The sequence below is a fragment of the Rhodnius prolixus genome, unplaced genomic scaffold, assembly GCF_049639745.1.
Source record: "Rhodnius prolixus isolate KJV_2025 unplaced genomic scaffold, Rpr scaffold_6, whole genome shotgun sequence".
NCBI lineage: Eukaryota > Metazoa > Arthropoda > Insecta > Hemiptera > Reduviidae > Rhodnius > Rhodnius prolixus.
In genome coordinates this window covers 3024932-3043479 of record NW_027411634.1, presented here as the reverse complement: position 1 = coordinate 3043479, position 18548 = coordinate 3024932, and the positions used below count along the sequence as shown (strand labels likewise).

Sequence of the window (18548 nt, the reverse complement as noted above, 5' to 3'; positions counted from 1 at the left end):
TTTGAAGCATTTGATGGAAGTTTATCCCAGATTCAAATCCAGCTGCGGGTTCTTAGATTTATTTTCCCTTCTTAGGATGTTCTTATACGAGGGTCGTTTGAAAAGTCCGTGCAAAGTCAGAGAGATAGCACCACTGGCGCGTATCGAGGTTATGTTTAGTTAGTAGCATCTCTTGGAAGAACACACACCAAGTTTCAGCCAGATCGGTCTATTTCTTTGTGTTTGGCATTCGTTTGAATCGAGGAAGTCGAGTGATTTTCAAAAAATGGACGAAAAAGAATTTCGTGTGTTGATTAAACACTACTTTATGAAAAGCAAAACGCCTCCGGAGACTAAAGAGAAACTTGATAAACATTATGGTGACTCTGCACCTTCGATTAGAACAGTTTATAAGTGGTTTCAAAATTTTCAGAGTGGCCATATGGGCACAAGTGACGCTGAACGTTCTGGACGCCCTGTTGAGGTTACTACTCCAGAAATCATTGATAAAATCCATGATATGGTGATGGATGACATAAGAGTGAAGGTGCGTGAGATTGCTAGTGCTGTGGGGCATCTCGAATGAACGGGTACATAAAATTTTGCATCAACATTTGGACATGACAAAGCTATCCGCAAGATGGGTGCCACGATTGCTCACGCTTGACCAAAAACGAAATCGTGTGAAGTGTTGCAAGGAAGGTTTACAGCTGTTCCAGAAGAATCCGCAGGACTTTAAGCGTCGTTTCGTCACTGTGGATGAAACATGGATACATCACTACACTTCTGAGACCAAAGAACAATCTAAACAATGGGTTACCAAGGGGGAATCTGAGCCAAAAAAAGGCGAAGACCGTTCCTTCGGCCGGAAAGATTATGGCGACTGTCTTTTGGGATTCGCTAGGAATAATCCTCATCGACTATCTGGAAAAGGGTAAAACTATTTCTGGTGCATATTATTCATCGTTATTGGACCGTTTGAAAACCGAGCTGCAAGAAAAACGCCCACGATTGGCTCACAAAAAAGTCCTTTTCCATTACGACAACGCACCAGCTCACACCTCAGCAGTTGTGGTCGCAAAATTAATGGAAATAGGGTTCCAACTCGTTTCACATCCCCCCTATTCTCCAGACTTGGCTCCCTCGGACTACTATTTGTTCCCCAATATGAAGAAATGGCTGACGGGAAAAAGATTTTATTCAAACGAGGAGGTGATTGCAGAAACGAATGGCTATTTTTCAGACTTGGACAAATCCTATTATTCGGAAGGGATCAACAAACTAGAGCAGCGTTGGACGAAGTGTATAAGCCTAAAAGGAGACTATGTTGAAAAATAAAAAAGGTTTACCCCAAAAAATTAAGTAGTTTTTATTTTTGCACGGACTTTTCAAACGAACCTCGTAGTTCAATATCCGGCGACGGAGACGGAGAACTTAAATGTTAGTTTGGCTGGTAATTTTTTCTCAATTAATAGTTTTGTTCAAAGGGATTGTGTCGCATTCTATCAACATTATTATTAAATTGATCTTCTTTTTTTTTTAATGCAATTCTAAGTTACAATATTCCAATTACATTAAAAATTAATTTATATGGATTATTTAATTAATTTATATGGATTATTTAATTAATTTATATGGATTCCTGGCCATTCAGGAATACAAGGCAATATTGACGTGGATTTAGCAGCAAAAGAGGCCGCTAGCATGACAGCAAACATAGAAAGGAACATACCAGTTGATATAAGTCGTATGGCAAAAGGGCATGTAAAAGCGTAGCTGGCAGCGCGAGTGAATGTCAGTAACGGACAACAAACTAAGGGGTAATTAAGGAACCTGTGCACGCCTGGGACTCAGCATACTCAGGTCAATTAGAAGAGAGGAAGTGTAGTAGTGGCTCGACTGCGAATTGGCCATACCCGGCTAAAGCATGGTTACCTGATGTGTGGCGAGCCTACCCTACGTTGTGCAACGCTTGTAACAGCTGTCGCTCCGTGCAGCATATCATTGCTGAATGTCCGTCCTATGAACAGGCTCGACGGAGTAGCAGTATTCAAAACAACATTGGCGGAGGCCCTTGGAAATGATTCAGCCCAAATAAATAAGGTGATCAAGTTTTTTTGAAACAAATCAAGCTGTTTGATCAAATATAACTCGGAAAGTGGATCTACACTCTGAATAGTCCGTGAAGAGATGAGGAAGGAAGTAAGATGAAGAGCATACATAATAACCGGAAGGTTCATTGCTCAAAAAAAAAAAAATAATAATAATAATTCAGTGAACTACGAAATTTTAACCAATTAAATTTTTAATTTAATATATTTTAATTATGATTAAAATTAAATTTTGTTATAAGGGAAGGGATTAGCTATGAGGTTAGCATACTGGACTCCCACGCGGAGGTCCCGGGTTCGAATCCAGCAGCTGACCCTTAGATTTTCTCTTCCTAGGAGCTTCTTACAGCTCACTGTCCGGTGATGTACAGTGTTGTCTGTAACGAGAGAACACAGTCCGGAGGCCGGCAGTGCAATGGAAAAAGCTCCGGGCGCTAATGACCTCAGCTGTTGATGCGCCAAAAAAAAAAAGAAAAAAAAAATTGTTATAATTTTATTGATTAATTTTTTTCCCAACTATGTAATATATCAATCAATAATAATGATAAATGCAAATGGAAAATGCATTTATATATTTATTAAGTAAGAACCATTTAGGTTGCCTGACATGACCTAGTTGAATTGAACTCCAAACTTCAATCTCTATTGACAGCTCTGGGAAATTCTATAAATCCTATTTTCCTCTCTACAAAGATCGATATCCATTCATATGTACATATGGGCGACACAAGAGTAAAGTATGGAATGTGTGGAGGGGGGAAAAACTGCATTTTCCAACTTCTTTCGGAGATTACTTTAGGGGATGTGCGTACGCAGATTGTCCTGTCTGGATCCAAATTGAATTCAGAAGGGAAGAAAAAAAAAAAGGAACAGCGAAGTCGATGGCGTTGAACGTTTGCAAAACTTGAATAGGAAATCATTAGGGGCATTTCCTTTATACCAGCAATTAGATTGAATAATAATGATAGCACTTTATAGAGGGGGAAAATAGCAATGCGACAAAACTGCAAAAGCGTATTTTACATCCGGATATCCGTCTAGAGATTGATGTTAAATCAATCAATCTACAAGAAAAAATCAATTTAATGCAAACATAAATTGGCCAGCGAAATTTACACCTTAAATTAAGATCAAAATTAGAAGTTAAACTCTTCAATGAACCATTGGCGGTTCATCTGCACGCAGGGCAAGCATACTTAACAATTTGCTAGACAAGTGGAATGCAGCAGGCTGAGCTTTTGTCGGCGGAAGAATGACCAAGATAAGAGCTAAGGATTCTCTTGTAAGAGAGTACAAACAAGGAACCCATAACATTCTCAGTACCCAAGACTGGAGAGAAAAATTGTGGTGAACCCATCTTTACTTTAAAGAGTAACCTAGCAACCATTATCTCACAGAAATCTCCTTAAGTGAATTTTTATATCCAGAAAAATGTTTTACAAATTAAGATTATAGATATGCATGTAAAATAAGTATGCAAAGCTTAAGACAAATTATTAGAGTGAGATTTGCGTAAAAATACAAAAATCCATTTTTTATATGATACTTCCTCCAGTTTAGGGATTTTGATGAAGAGCTAAAGTTCTGGCATCCTGTTTGTTCTTGAGATATTTTGTTCACACACACAAAGCTCCCTAACTCTAGGGGGGATTCTTAAACAGTGTCATTCTCCCCACTGATATAACTCAGGATTTCCGAAAAAAAAGAAACGTGAAAGCACATTAACCACGACCAGGCCTTCAAATATTTCCCAAAATTTCCAAAAAAGCTAGCACATCCAGATCAAAAAACAAGAGAGAGAGAGAGAGAGAATCAATCCCTCCTTGGAAGTTCTCAAAAAAGAGCGAGGTAAATTTCCTGTTTCCCCATGCATCTTCAAAAAAAACCTTCCCCAGATATTCAAAAAATTGGGCCCCAAATTAAAAGGTTAGAAGAGTTCTAAGCAGAGAGAATATCGCTCCTAGTATCCTGGTATCCATCAGGATTCAAGTTATAGACCTACAATTTAAACCTCAAGAAAAACACCAAAAAAAAAAGCGATCCATTAAATTAGCAATCCCGTTTAATTAATTACCTAATATTTTAGTTTATTCTTAGTTTAAAGATTATGGGGAGTCATTTGTCGAAATATGCGAGTCTGAGCTGGGATTGACAGCCCGGCATATAAATGAAAGAAATGGAAAAAGAAGGAAGATAAAGTGTGTGATTAAAAGTGTAATAACCTGAAGGTTCCGAAAAGGTTTGCTCAATAAATAAAGGGCAACTATTAGTTAGCCCTTTATTAAACCTAGCCTAAGCAAGAAAATTCTCATTAAGCACACAGTAATTGTGTTAGGCAACAGTTTTACCACTGTTGAAGCCTAAGTGCCTCGCTTTTACAAGAAGCAAATTGAGGTTGTGGATGGCACATATATATATATATACATATAATTTAAAGCGATGTCACAACTTTGGAAAGCTTGTAAATGCTTTCATACTTGCAAGTAAAACAAAGCACACCCTAAAGCTTCTCTTAGCGTCAAGTACGATAAAGTGTAGGAACTATTATATAGACACAACGTGGCATTCCTCCAACAGCAATATCCTGTTCTACTACGTTAAAACCGCACATGCGCACTTTCATAGAAAACTACGTAATAAAGTAAACTATGTAATCTTGATAAACTAATTTTTAGTAAAAGATTTTTTTTTTTTTATTTGTAAAAACCATCACTTATATCACTTACACACTAGCAAACAATTTGTAACACTTCTTCGATGGTAAAGTTCTAGTTTGTAAACACAATTAATGATGGATGCTGTGGATAGTCTCACTAATTAAGCTGGGTTGGGAGGGGGGGTTTAAGAGAGGGGCAGCAACATTATGGGTTAATGGGTTTATAAGTAATAAAATTTTATTAATAAAGCTATAACGGAGACGAAAGCTTTAATTGAAGAAAAGGGAATCTAACCAGGGACTCAAAGCTACTTAGTAAATTGAAGCTTTTAGAGCTTATTTTATCTTTCGAGTTGCAAAATTTGATTAAAACTCTTTTTAGTTAGGAAAACCCAACAATTTTTATTTAATTTGAAATTCTCAGAGAAAAGGACATTCAGCATCAAACTGCAAAATAAATTCTTCTTTGTTTTCTTCAGTAATTAGCCAAACTTAATTTAATTTCTAAATGTTTATTAAAATGTGAAGTTACAATCTAAATTGCTCGCTAGAAACTAATTCCGGTTCTGTAAACAGACTCAAAGCTCGAAAGAATGTAACTTCCGTTTGTTATCTGTGAGAAAACAATGTCTTAGATAATCCTTAAAAGACTCGATGAACGGAACAAGTGATTCTAAGAACGATTGTAAGATTCATCAATGATTAAAAAAAAATAAAGCAAAAATTAAGAACATAAAGAAAAAACATCTCAACTTACCTTCCTTGAATTTGGAATCAATTTGCGCCTGTAGGATACTAATTCCAGGCACAACGATGGCCGGCAAAGTTCTAGATCTGAGTAGAGGCGGTGGTGCTCTAGGCTTTTCACCGTTATTCTCCAGGACTGCGCCCATCCTGTAACAGAGACCAGTTAATGAAGTTAATAAAGGGACTTCATCATTAGAAAATAAAAGTAATGCCTATTTTTTCAGGCAGGCTCTACGTCCAACTACCCAAATTAGGGGCCGTAGACGGAGGCGAATAGCAAACCTACTTTACTGTAAATTTCTCATATTAACCATTAAATAAAATACAAGACCTAGACCAGGGGAATCGAATCCACTAACCAACAATACATCTTAGTTTTGCGGGTCTAGTCTATAACCGCCTAACATACTTTATTATAAATTTCTCACATTAACTATTAAATAAAATGCAAGGCCTAGACACAGGGAATCGAATTCACTAACCAACAATACATCTTAGCTTTGCGGGTCTAGCCTATAACCGCCTAACATACTTTACTATAAATTTCTCATATTAACCATTAAATAAAATCCAAGACCTAGACTGGGGGAATCGAATCTACTAACCAACAATACATCTTAGCTTTGCGGGTCTAGTCTCTTACCGCCTAACATACTCGTACTTTACTATAAATTTATCATTGGGAATATAGACTAGTACCGCAATACATCTAAGCTTTGCTGGTTTAGCCTCTAACCGCTCGGCTACTGCTCTCCTTTATGGTTTATTTTTTATAAGGATTATATTAAGAGTATATTTGGTGGTTTTGAGCATGTAGTCCTAATAAGTTCTTAGCGGTTTGGGGGGGGGGGGGGGTTCCCCAAAAAGATGCTGGAGAAATTCAACATTTCGAAGTTAAGGATGAATTGTTAAGCGATCTGAGCGATGTCTTTCTGCCAGGCGATTTGCCCATGAATATTCATTCACAGTCAAGGATTCTAACGGTAGGTACAAAGTGGGCAGAAAGATATTTAAGAATAAGGCCATGTAAGGACTTAATCCAGGATGTGACAATGACAATTGCGTAAGAGAATTAATGATTTTTGAAATTTTGAAGTTGACGCCGTCTTGACTGCATAACTGTCGTATGTTCACTCCTGGTAGAGGATTAACTACACAACATTCTGTTGCGAGAATCGCATTTACTGATGTGCAACTAATCGTATCTAGAATTTATCGCTTACAAATGTAAACATTGGAGAAAGAGAATCTATTTTAGGCATCCAAAACGATAATTTCCATAAATTATATATATATATATATATATATATATATATATATATATATATATATTATTTATTTTATTTATATTTATTGGCTTCAAATCAAATTATAAAATGTACATATTTACAGGAATAAAGAGGTTTCAGGCGATAGTGCCTATATACACTCAACAGAGCTTAAAATAACACAAAGTAAGAAAAATTAATATTAAATACTAAGGAAAAAAGAAGAAGGAAGAAGAATATATAAATGGAAATTCTCGTTATATGTATATATACTCGTATATATACTTATATATCTGCTAATGCGGGCAATTACTTGAGAACTTTGAAACTTATATTTCTTAAGCCACATACTTATTTCAATGATAAGTGGAAAATTACTTTAAACATAGCTTAACTTCACGTCAATAACAACTATCGTGATTATCCATTCGTTAAGTTCTGTCATTCACGATAATTTAATACTAACGGCAACGATTGATCAATAATTCATTGCATATTCATCAGTTGATTTAAAAGAGTTAACCTAAATAATGGCTCTCGCTCAACTGATGATTTATTCATGCAGTATGGAAATTTGAATTAAATTCTGTTTAAGGTTGTTGTTGCAGTTTCGTGTGCAAGCTGTACGAACTACTGCATCTGCCTTGTCTAATTTTAAATGTACTAGTTAGTTGGAGATAACTTGTATGATGATTCCACGCAGATCTAGCGAATTGCGGAAGTTCAGCACAATAGTACCAACTTCGTACAAGATATAGCAGGAAGTAAAAACGCTTGAGAATGTAAAAAAAGAAAGAAAAAAAAAAGTAAAGCCTATTTTTTCAGACAGGCTCTACGTCCAATGATCAAATTAGGTGTAGTGGACGGAGGCGACTAACAAACATACTTTACTGTAAATATCTAATATTAACCATTAAATAAAATACAAGACCTAGACCGAGAATCGAATCTACTAACCAACAATACATCTTAGCTTCGCGGGTCTAGCCTAACATACTTTACTATAAATATCTAATATTAACCATTAAATAGAATACAAGTCCTAGAACGGGGCAATTGAACCTACTAAACCAACAATACATCTTAGCTTTGCAGGTCTAGTCTCTAACCGCCTAACATACTTTACTATAAATATCTAATATTAACCATTAAATAGAATACAAGTCCTAGAACGGGGCAATTGAACCTACTAAACCAACAATACATCTTAGCTTTGCAGGTTTTACTCTTTAACAACTCTGAATCTTTAAGAATAGTTCTCCAAAAGTATAAAAATAAATAAATAAAAGAACAATTAAAAACTGTTTAAAAGAAAAAAAAAATTAATGGAGAACTATTTGTAAACAATTATGTTTACTGCATAAATACAAATTTTGTTTGTTTGTTTGTAGAAATACGTACAAACAAATAGTTTAAACAACAATGAATACGTGAACTAACAATTTCTCGAAAATAAATGAAGAGCGTTATTATTGTTTTTTTTTCTTCACTTCTTTCTCAAGTGAGCATTGTGAATGTTTATTTTAAATAAAATAAACTTTTAAGCACCAACAAGTGAATGTAATGATAGCGAAAAGAGAAGATACGAAGAGAATTATAAGAAAGAAACAGAAAGAACTTTGCTCTTACACTATTTATATGTTCTTCTCTGTTAGAACTTTCTCTTGAATGCTCTTTATTAATTCTCTCCGTCTATTCAACTCATTCACAAGCGCACACACACACATAAAAAACTTATTCTCTGTTTTTAGTCAAAACTTATTCTTTATTTTTTTCTTTTCAACTTTAATAATGGTATGTTTTACGATTCAAAATGTGAATAAAGGAAGTTAATAAAGAGCAAAGGATGTGTGCTGGTTAATAAATCATTGGTATTCTTTAGCCGGAAGAAGTTTTTAATTTTTGTTTTTTTCTTTGTACAAAAAGTTTAACAGGAAAGCCTAGAAGCCATTTTACTTCCGGTTCAAGAATTGTTTTTCTGCTAACTCGATTTTTAACAATACGTTTAACATTGCTGCTTAACAGTAGACAAGAAATAAGACCTTATATTAAGCCATTAGTGGGAAATTATGTATCCCCCATTTATTTTATATTTTATTTATTTATTTATTTTTTTTTTTTGAAGTGGGCCCTTAATTTTCTGAGGAAAAACGTTTTTAAATTATGTCGTAGATTACAGTGATGGCGAACCTTATTGAGACGCAGATCAAATTTTGTTCATTTTTTTTTTTTTTTAGTACTAGCTCTTGGGTCACTAATGCCCAATTGCACAAGAGTTAAGTTTAAAAATTGTAAACTGAATATTTTCAAAGCTAAACATCTTTAAAATTCAGTTGGCTTAACTGGGTAAAACGGGACGAAACAAGTGCTATGGAAGTCTTTTTTTACAAACATACAAAAACTTACAAAAGTCTAAAGAAAAATCTAAATAAGGTTACGTATTTGCTATGGGTCGACAATTTTTTTTTGTAACAACCAAAATATGAGTAAAATTATACATTTTATTTGATATTTTGTAAACACTTTTTGCTTTATTTCAAATACTACAAAAGCATTTGTCATCATTTGCGTTTTAGAACTGTAATGATCAAACTAAAGATTACAGATAGCATTTTAAATTGCTTTTGTGTCAATGCGTGATTGAAAAAAATACAGATAGAATATAAATTATCCACACAATTAGAAGATCTAAATCAACCCGCGTAAACAAACTAGCAATTGTGGTCCAGTGAAAAAGCTTGCGCGGGTCAGTGTCTGACCCGCGGGTCATAGGTTCGCCCTGACTGTCGTAGATTAACCAGTTAAACGTGGAATTTAGTTTAAAGTACCCCCCCTCACAGTGTGCGGAATTAAAATCAAACAATGACGTGTATACACGTCAAACGCAGGGCTAAACAACCAAAAGTTTACAACGTCATAATAGTCACTGCAAGCACTTTTTCTGCAATCTTTCTGTGGCTTCTTGAGATTACAGAGCATTCTGTGCTCATTCAAAATCTTGCATCGTTTCACGTATGCATTGCTCTAGTTAACTAGGGACGCAAGAGCTTTGAATTCTGTACAAAATGAAATCATGCTCGTACTGAGGTCTGAACCTCCTATCTAAGGTAAAAAACGGCATTGCACAAGGGTTGAGAGCTTCTATTTGTGTGAGGTAATTCCCAATCTCTAATGCGGAGACCAAACATGTACAAACCACTTATCATTTGGCTGACTCCCACCAACCCCCTCCGTATAAAATACTTGGCAGTTCTATTGGGTAAGATAAAGGAAACATCCCCACCAAATAATATTCTTATTGTATTTTATTAAAATTTCTAGAGTTTTTATAGTTAATGGCAATATTATATTTTTTCACAACGAGTATACACGTCGAACGCGCACCGTAATAGAGATTTGGTTTGGCGTGTATAGTACACGTCAAACACGCTTAACTGGTTATTATGTTTGCAATTACTATAAAAGATGGTTTAAGTAAAATCGTAGAAGCCATTTTTTTCTAAGGGTTCTCCAGAACTCGTGGTTCCCATCAGCCATCGCGAGTAAAATGCCTTCAACCAAGCGACACGATCCTCTGCCTGTTCCTCTGTCAGACCATATTCCGGCCATCATCTCCTTCACCTGGTCCCTGCACCCACTCCTGGGGTCTTCCACTCTTCCTCCTTAGGCCATCCACCTCGCTGTACATCACCACCTTAGAGGCAACCTCTCTGGACCCATCCTCCTTACATGTCCTTTACCATGTGAGTGCCTTAGTCTCTCTCTCTCTCTCTAATCTCCAAGACGTTTCTCTCCTCTCCCATCCTTTCCCAGATATCAACATTCCTAACTTCCTGCCGAACTCCTCCAGGAATCCACTTCTACTGCTAGGAGTTTCTCGCGCTGTCTTCTGTTCAAGACCCATGTTTCTGCGGCATACAATCGATGTAAAGATCAGCCTCTTGGTTCTGGGTAGCGAATTTCCTTAGCTCCCTAGCACTGGGTTCAATAGGCCTATTACTTTTTCCCCTCCTTGATTCTCCTCTCTACTAATTTTCTTCAAATATGAAAATTTCATTAGTAGGTGCAGTGGTTACGAACGTGGTTTTCTAAGAGAGACGTCCCCCAATTCAAAATCCAGCGTGTAGCTACTTTTTATTAAATATAAAAATAAATAATAATATAAAATAAATAATTCAGCCGTAAAGTATGAGCTTCCACCCTCGTCCATGACATCTTATCGATACGTTAAGCCCCGCCTACAAAAAAAAATAGCCAATTACTTTACTTTTATTTATTACGTTAAGTGGTAAGGCGGTGTAATAAATCAAAATAACACTTTACTGGAAGATTTCTCCTTCTCCAGAAGTGCACCGAAACCGAAACTACGATTCGAGGATGAAAAAAAAAGCCACGCCCACTTAATGGCGGATAAAAAAATAATTAGTTTTAAACTCTTTCCCTAATTTAATTAATAAATACACCAAACTGAGTTAATTAAAACAGCTGATTAAATTTCCACCTTTTAATTATTTACTAAAGAATAGCATGCAATAATTATAGCATATAAATTGCAAATTAGTTAAAATATAGTAATGAATGGAACGAGCGAGCCCCAGCGTGTTAATAACAGTGTTCATAGAATAATGCAATATACACGTCGCACAAAAATCACCAATGTTCATTCAAAATCCTTGTTCAAAGCTGCGCTTTCTCCTCCACCCCATTCAAAGTCAAATATGATGAGAAGGCGGGAGGGAGCTTGTGCTTACTAAGCTCTGTCTCAATTCTCACAAAGTGCTTACTCACTCTGTCCGTTGTAGTCAGTCCATGGTGGCAATTATTTAATTTTTTTCTGTACTAATTAAATTATTTTTTGTATAAACATGTGCTCCACCACTCTTTGTAAATTTTTGTTAACAAACAACGCTTTGTTATTGTTAAAAATAAAAATTACGTCAGCAAAATTTAGTATTTTTTGGGAGGGGTTCTTTATTTAGAACGATCATAGTTTCATACGATTTCCGTTAGGGCAGCTTACGTAAATAATTATTGTTGAATTTACTTTGCAATTTGATGAAAGTAGTTGACTACGTATGTCAAAAATGCACTTTAAAAGTACCATTTACGAAAAAAAAAACAAAAAAAAAATCTGTTGAAAATTATAAACATCCGTTCAGTGAAATATCACTTCCGGTTACCCAAATTTCTTGAAATTTTGGAATTTTAGTTAGATATTTAATCCTTACTAATATTTAGTGGGTGATAAGTCCCGTACATTCCACATAAATGGCACGTTAGAGGAAAAGCCAATTTCCCATTTCCTTAATAGAGATTTGCCCGGAAAATTGTTACCAAATAAAAGAAGTTTGTACAACTAGATTTTGGGCAATAAAAATAACTAAATTTAAAGAAAAACTTAAAAGCAGTAAAAAATGAATTTAGCCTGGTGGCTCAGGGATTGGATATAATTTCCCTAGATTGGATATTATCTGTTATATAGGGAAGGGATTAGGGCAGGGTCCCCCAAACTTTTTACACAGGGGGCCAGGTTCACTGTCGCTCAGACCGTTGGAGGGCCGGACTATAAAACAAACTATTTTAAAGTAAAAAAACAAAACGGGAACAAATAGAATATTTCAAATGAAGAACAAGTAAATTTAAATCAACAAACTGCCCAGTATTTCTGTGGAAACTATGGACCTGCTTTTGGCTAATGAGATGGTCAATGTCCGGTTTAGTTATAGTGCTTTGCCTTTCTTCCTACTTCTGGCTGTTATTTTACACTTGTTTTTCGGAGCCGGTGACGCGTGCATCCCGCGTCATCGAAAGTAGTACTGTACATGAGCGACGCCACATATAGTGCTCCTCTCACTGACCACCAATGAAAGAGATGAAATGTCCACAGGGGGCCGCATGTGGCCGGCGGGCCGTAGTTTGAGGACCCCTGGATTAGGGAATACTGGATTCCAAAACGCGGAGATCATGGGTTCAAATCCAGCTGCTGGCCCCCTTTTTTTTTTTGCTCTTCCTAGGAGCTTCTTAGAATCTGGTGATGGATAGTATTGCTTGAAACGAGAGAATATTGTCCGGAGGCTGGGCATCAATTAATCACAGATGTTGATGAGCCTTCAAATAAAAAAAAAAAAAGCAGTAATAAATGGTCGTGTGAGAGAACCACTCCTGAATTCCCACCTAAAGTCTTAATTAAATGAACATCCACCAGAATACGCTTTTAATTCCATTAAAGTAATCTTAAAACCGGAATCTAATAACTCAACTTCCGTTAGAAAGAAACTACAAGGAGTCTCCTAGATTATCATTCACATTTTACGTGTTTCTTATCTCGTTTTTATCTTTATTTATGTCTACATCCATTTCTCATATCCCCCAACCCCACTCTATACGTATTTCCTAGCTCACAATTTATGATCTGTGACTTTTGCTAAAAGGTTTTTTTTAGAAAGTATCGCTACCTCATCCGCAGCCATCATCCTCACACTAACTTCATCTCGATAGACTTTTCAAATGATGATTTTTTAAAGTACATTTTATGAGTTTTCCCCATCAATAACCTACTTTTTCCTATATTATATATTTCCTTAACCATTTTTTTCCTCATCGTGAAAATTCTTGGTAATTAATATTAAATCGCTGAACTCGGTTTCAGTTAATCAGTTTCTATTAATTTAATACAAGGCACGTTAACATCTTCCATTTCATCGAGTATCATCTTTAGGTATTTCCCGTTTACCGATTTCACCAAAACCTTATTGGGCCAACCTACCAACAGACAGACCAAAACACAACAACTACAAACTGAAACTATAACTGCTGAAAAACCGGTTTATAAAATCAGCAGACCACAAAACGAATACTTCCGGTTGAAACCAACAAAAAAATAAAATAAAAAATCGGTACCATGGTAATACTTCCTCTTACTAAAGGAAGTTACAATATCAAAAAATTTATGACTAAAAATATTACGTCAATTTTTATGCCAAAGTTAACCAGTTGGTTAGCTACACCAGACGCATTCAATCTATGAAATCTGCATTATTATTACAAAAGTTTATTGGAGCATCAAAATTGCATAACAGCCTTGGGATGCATTCATTAATATAGAATGCATATTACGCTGAATAATTTGTATTAGGTATATTAAAATTAATCTTATTGGTTTATTGCTTAAATAAATATTTTTTTATAAATTTTTAATTTATTTTAAAAATCAGATTTTAATTTAGTAATTAGTTAGTCGAATTAATTGCAAATTAATAAAGATTTTTGGAACAATCCAAATAAAAGGACCTACCGGAGGATCTCCCCCACAAAAAAAAAAAATTATAAAAATAAATAAAATAGTTTTTATTTTTTTAAATTTATTTTGTAATTTACAATCTGTATACAGCTGTATACAATCAGTAAATATTAAGAGTATGATGAACTGGTGCGGGAGGAGAGCAGGAGGAGAGAAACTACCCAGCGGTAGCACTCTCTATAGGAGAGAGGAGAATGTGTGAAGAGAGGAGAGATAGGAGAATAATGGCGTTTAGGCCTTCAGACTACAAGGAAGTCGCGGGGCCACTGGCGATTCAGTCGGGCGAGGAGTATTAGGGATGTCAGAAGAAATGAGAGACAGTACAAGAGGATTAAAGTTAGCCGAGAGAGCAGTATGGAATTTTTTGTATTTCGTCTTGGCGAGTTGGTCTATGAAGGGAATGTTAAGGTCGTTGTGAGGTTAGTCACCGTAGAGAGGAGCGTCAGCTATCTGTCGGAGGAGTTTCGACTGAAATGTTTTGTACTGTCCGTAAGTTTGTTGGTTTGGCTGAACCCCAGACAGCTCTAGTACCTTAAGTCCACATAGTTTTGAGGATAGTATTGTATGTTAAACGTTTGAGTTCTAAGGGCGATTTGGAGCGTCGTCCCAAGTAGTCTGTAAAGTAGTTTCGCACGTTTTGTCATTGCTTGTCTTTGCAAGTCTAGTGTGTGGGTTCTCCACGTGAGTCGTTTGTCTATGTAGAGCCCCAAGGTAGCTAGCACCAGATCTGTATACAAGGAAGAGGATTGCTGTTGAAGAGGACCAAGTGGACAGGAGCCGCGCCGGAGAGTAAACGTGGCATGCTATGGCATTTTTGTGGGTTCATTTTAATCCGCCACTTCTTTGCCCAGGATTCTATTTTATGTAAATGTGTCCTGTAACTTGTATGAAGCTGATGTAGGATGTGTACTAGGGGCTAATATGGCTGTGTCGTCTGCATATGTACAGAGTAGTATAGAGGGTTGTACAGGTATGTCTGATGTGTATACTGTGTAGGATAGCTGAGTGGTTTAAAACTGTGGCCTCTCAGCGATGTACATTTATGAAATAAAATAAATATTTTCAAGAAATTTGAAAACCTCCACTATCCCAAAAGGAAACTCAAATTTATGAGTTGAAGCTATTCACACGACCAATAAAAAAAAACACCTCTTTTTTCCGCATTAAATGACTTCAAAACGTTGTACTTCCGGTGTGAACTAAATTTCGAACAAAATTGACGTAACAGTATTAAGAGAGAGATACATAAAAAAAGGAACTAATGTAGATATTAAAAAATCTCTCACTCCAAAATATGGCACATTATTGTTCGCGATAAATATTTATTAATGGTCTGTTAGTAAACCGGGAACGATCAAGCAAACCTCTGGAATTACCTAGGGTGATGGTAGCAATGGGAGAGAAAAAAAGGAAGTGAAAACGGAGATTGAAAGATAACATGTCATCCCATATCCGTTTGGCTAATGGAACAGGAAACAGGCGTCGAACCATTTTTATACTCACTAAAGCTCACACCACGTCACCTGAATATCGACTGATGTTTTATCTCCAACGTAATTGGCTCCTAGAAAAACAGGAAGGGGAGAAAAAAGAGAAAGAAGAAGAAGAAGAAGAAGAAGAGGAAGAGGAAATTGAAAAGAGTTTTTTGAAATATGAGTCAGTGAGATTCAGTTAGGATTAAAAATGACACTTAATATTTCTCTTTTTTACTTCCTACAAAGAGGTAAGTACTGAAATCGTGTCTAATTTTTGGAATTGTGTTTTTATCTGTTCTGACAACTCCAGAATCTCAAAAAAGTGTTTTCTTCCGCAAATTGAACAACCCAAAAAATTAAAATTCGCAAATTTGATATTCAGTTTAGGTTCCACAATAAATGTTTCGGATAAGATCACTCCACCGGAAGTAATCAGTTCACAGAAACCGTTTTTAGGGGGGTTTCCTCTTAAAAAAAGACCAATATGATTTAATTTAAATGACGTATACTTATTTCCTTACACATAAATCTATACGTTATCCAAGGTAACTATTTCGCACGGAAATTGATGTAAAAGAATTAAGGATGGAAAATACGTACATCCCTCTAACATGTTATTTTCGTGTAATGTACAGGCTACATCACTCGTAAAATATTAATACGAATTTTTAGTTACTTTATTGTCCAGTAGGACCAGTTGTATAAGGATTGATCGTCAAAAAACTGCACGAAAAAAGTGTAACGTTGAAAAACACCCAAATTTGACAATAATTTTTCCTCTTTTTCTATAAAAAATAAAAAATTTCCAAATTTTCTCTTAAAATATATGGGAAATCCTTGGTTATAGTTGTAATTTTTTTTTTGCAATTACGAAGATCAAATAGATTTGATTATTTAATAAGTGATAATTTTATATTAAACTGAAACAAAAAACCGCTTTCAAAAAGGAAAAACCCATAAACTCCTTTCCCCCCCTAGAATTTTCCCGGGAAAATGTTTCAAATTAAAATTTTAGAACAAGTTATGGGCCTTAAGTACGAAGGTCGTTTGAAAAGTCCGTGCAAAGTCAGAGAGATAGTACCACTGGCGCGTATCGAGGTTATGTTTAGTTAGTAGCATCTCTTGGAAGAACACACACCAAGTTTCAGCCAGATCGGTCTATTTCTTTGTGTTTGGCGTTCGTTTGAATCGAGGAAGTCGAGTGATTTTCAAAAAATGGACGAAAAAGAATTTCGTGTGTTGATTAAACAAAACTTTATGAAAGGCAAAACGCCTCAGGAGACTAAAGAGAAGCTTGATAAACATTATGGTGACTCTGCACCTTCGATTAGAACAGTTTATAAGTGGTTTCAAAATTTTCGGAGTGGCCATATGGGCACAAGTGAGGCTGAACGTTCTGGACGCCCTGTTGAGGTTACTACTCCAGAAATCATTGATAAAATCCATGATATGGTGATGGATGACAGAAGAGTGAAGGTGCGTGAGATTGCTAGTGCTGTGGGCATCTCGAATGAACGGGTACATAATATTTTGCAACAACATTTGGACATGACAAAGCTATCCGCAAGATGGGTGCCGCGATTGCTCACGCTTGACCAAAAACGAAATCGTGTGAAGTGTTGCAAGGACGGTTTGCAGCTGTTCCAGAAGAATCCGCAGGACTTTAAGCGTCGTTTCGTCACTGTGGATGAAACATGGATACATCACTACACTCCTGAGACCAAAGAACAATCTAAACAATGGGTTACCAAGGGGGAATCTGCGCCAAAAAAGACGAAGACCGTTCCTTCGGCCGGAAAGATTATGGCGACTGTCTTTTGGGATTCGCTAGGAATAATCCTCATCGACTATCTGGAAAAGGGTAAAACTATTACAGGTGCATATTATTCATCGTTATTGGACCGTTTGAAAACCGAGCTGCAAGAAAATCGCCCACGATTGGCCCACAAAAAAGTCCTTTTCCATCACGACAACGCACCAGCTCACACCTCAGCAGTTGTGGTCGCAAAATTAATGGAAATAGGGTTCCAACTCGTTTCACATCCCCCCTATTCTCCAGACTTGGCTCCCTCGGACTACTATTTGTTCCCCAATATGAAGAAATGGCTGTCGGGAAAAAGATTTTATTCAAACGAGGAGGTGATTGCAGAAACGAATGGCTATTTTTCAGACTTGGGCAAATCCTATTATTCGGAAGGGATCAACAAACTAGAGCAGCGTTGGAGGAAGTGTATAAGCCTAAAAGGAGACAATGTTGAAAAATAAAAAAGGTTTACCCCAAAAAATTAAGTAGTTTTTATTTTTGCACGGACTTTTCAAACGACTCTCGTATAACAATAAAATCGTAGGAGTGGTTTTTTTTAAGTAAAGCTTGCAAAATACGTAAAATCGATTCATTGAAGTGGCACCAAATCGATTATTTAGAATGTTAGCTCGGTTTGTTCAGATAGCTATGATTCTTAGGGGGTGCTCATGCCTGGGACTGGATTTACATCCCTAGATCGGATGTTGTCTGTTTTTCTTCTGAGATAGCTTACACTGGCCCAGAGAGATTTAGGGTTTTGAATGTGTGGGGTTTCCCTTCTTACTGACGATTAAACGGTCACTTCCGGTTAGTTTATTTGGTCCTAAATGTTGTTTGCCCCCTCCCTCCAAACGGCGTTACATAAACTAGAAATCAAATTTGAAGTATGTATCTCAAATCATTCTACAAACAAACGTACTTAAATAAAAACCTTTTTTGGACTCACGTAAAACGGATATTTCCGGCAAACATTCGATATCGCAAATATCGAATCAATGTTTATTACCTAATATGGTAAAAGAAAGTAAAAAGTCGCCGAAATTTCAAATTTGACGTGTACCACCTTTGGGGGGCCTGTCAAGTAATATAAGCGAAATCACATTGGGGTTATTCACCCCCAGATTTTTATTCTATTAAATCGAAATAAGAGAGAGTACTTTCTTGGTTACTTAATATTATAATGTAGTAATCGATATTCTACATCGATA

General features: G+C 36.1%; 1 protein-coding gene across 1 annotated transcript in view; it reads right to left on the bottom strand.

The window, feature by feature from the left end:
- wake (ankyrin repeat and fibronectin type III domain containing protein wide awake) overlaps positions 1–18548 on the bottom strand; it is a 532593-nt gene that overhangs the window by 385976 nt on the left and 128069 nt on the right. The window contains exon 3 of the mRNA XM_074139711.1: positions 5504–5640. Within this exon, the coding sequence (XP_073995812.1) occupies positions 5504–5640 (137 nt within the window). The remainder of the gene's footprint in view (positions 1–5503; positions 5641–18548) is intronic.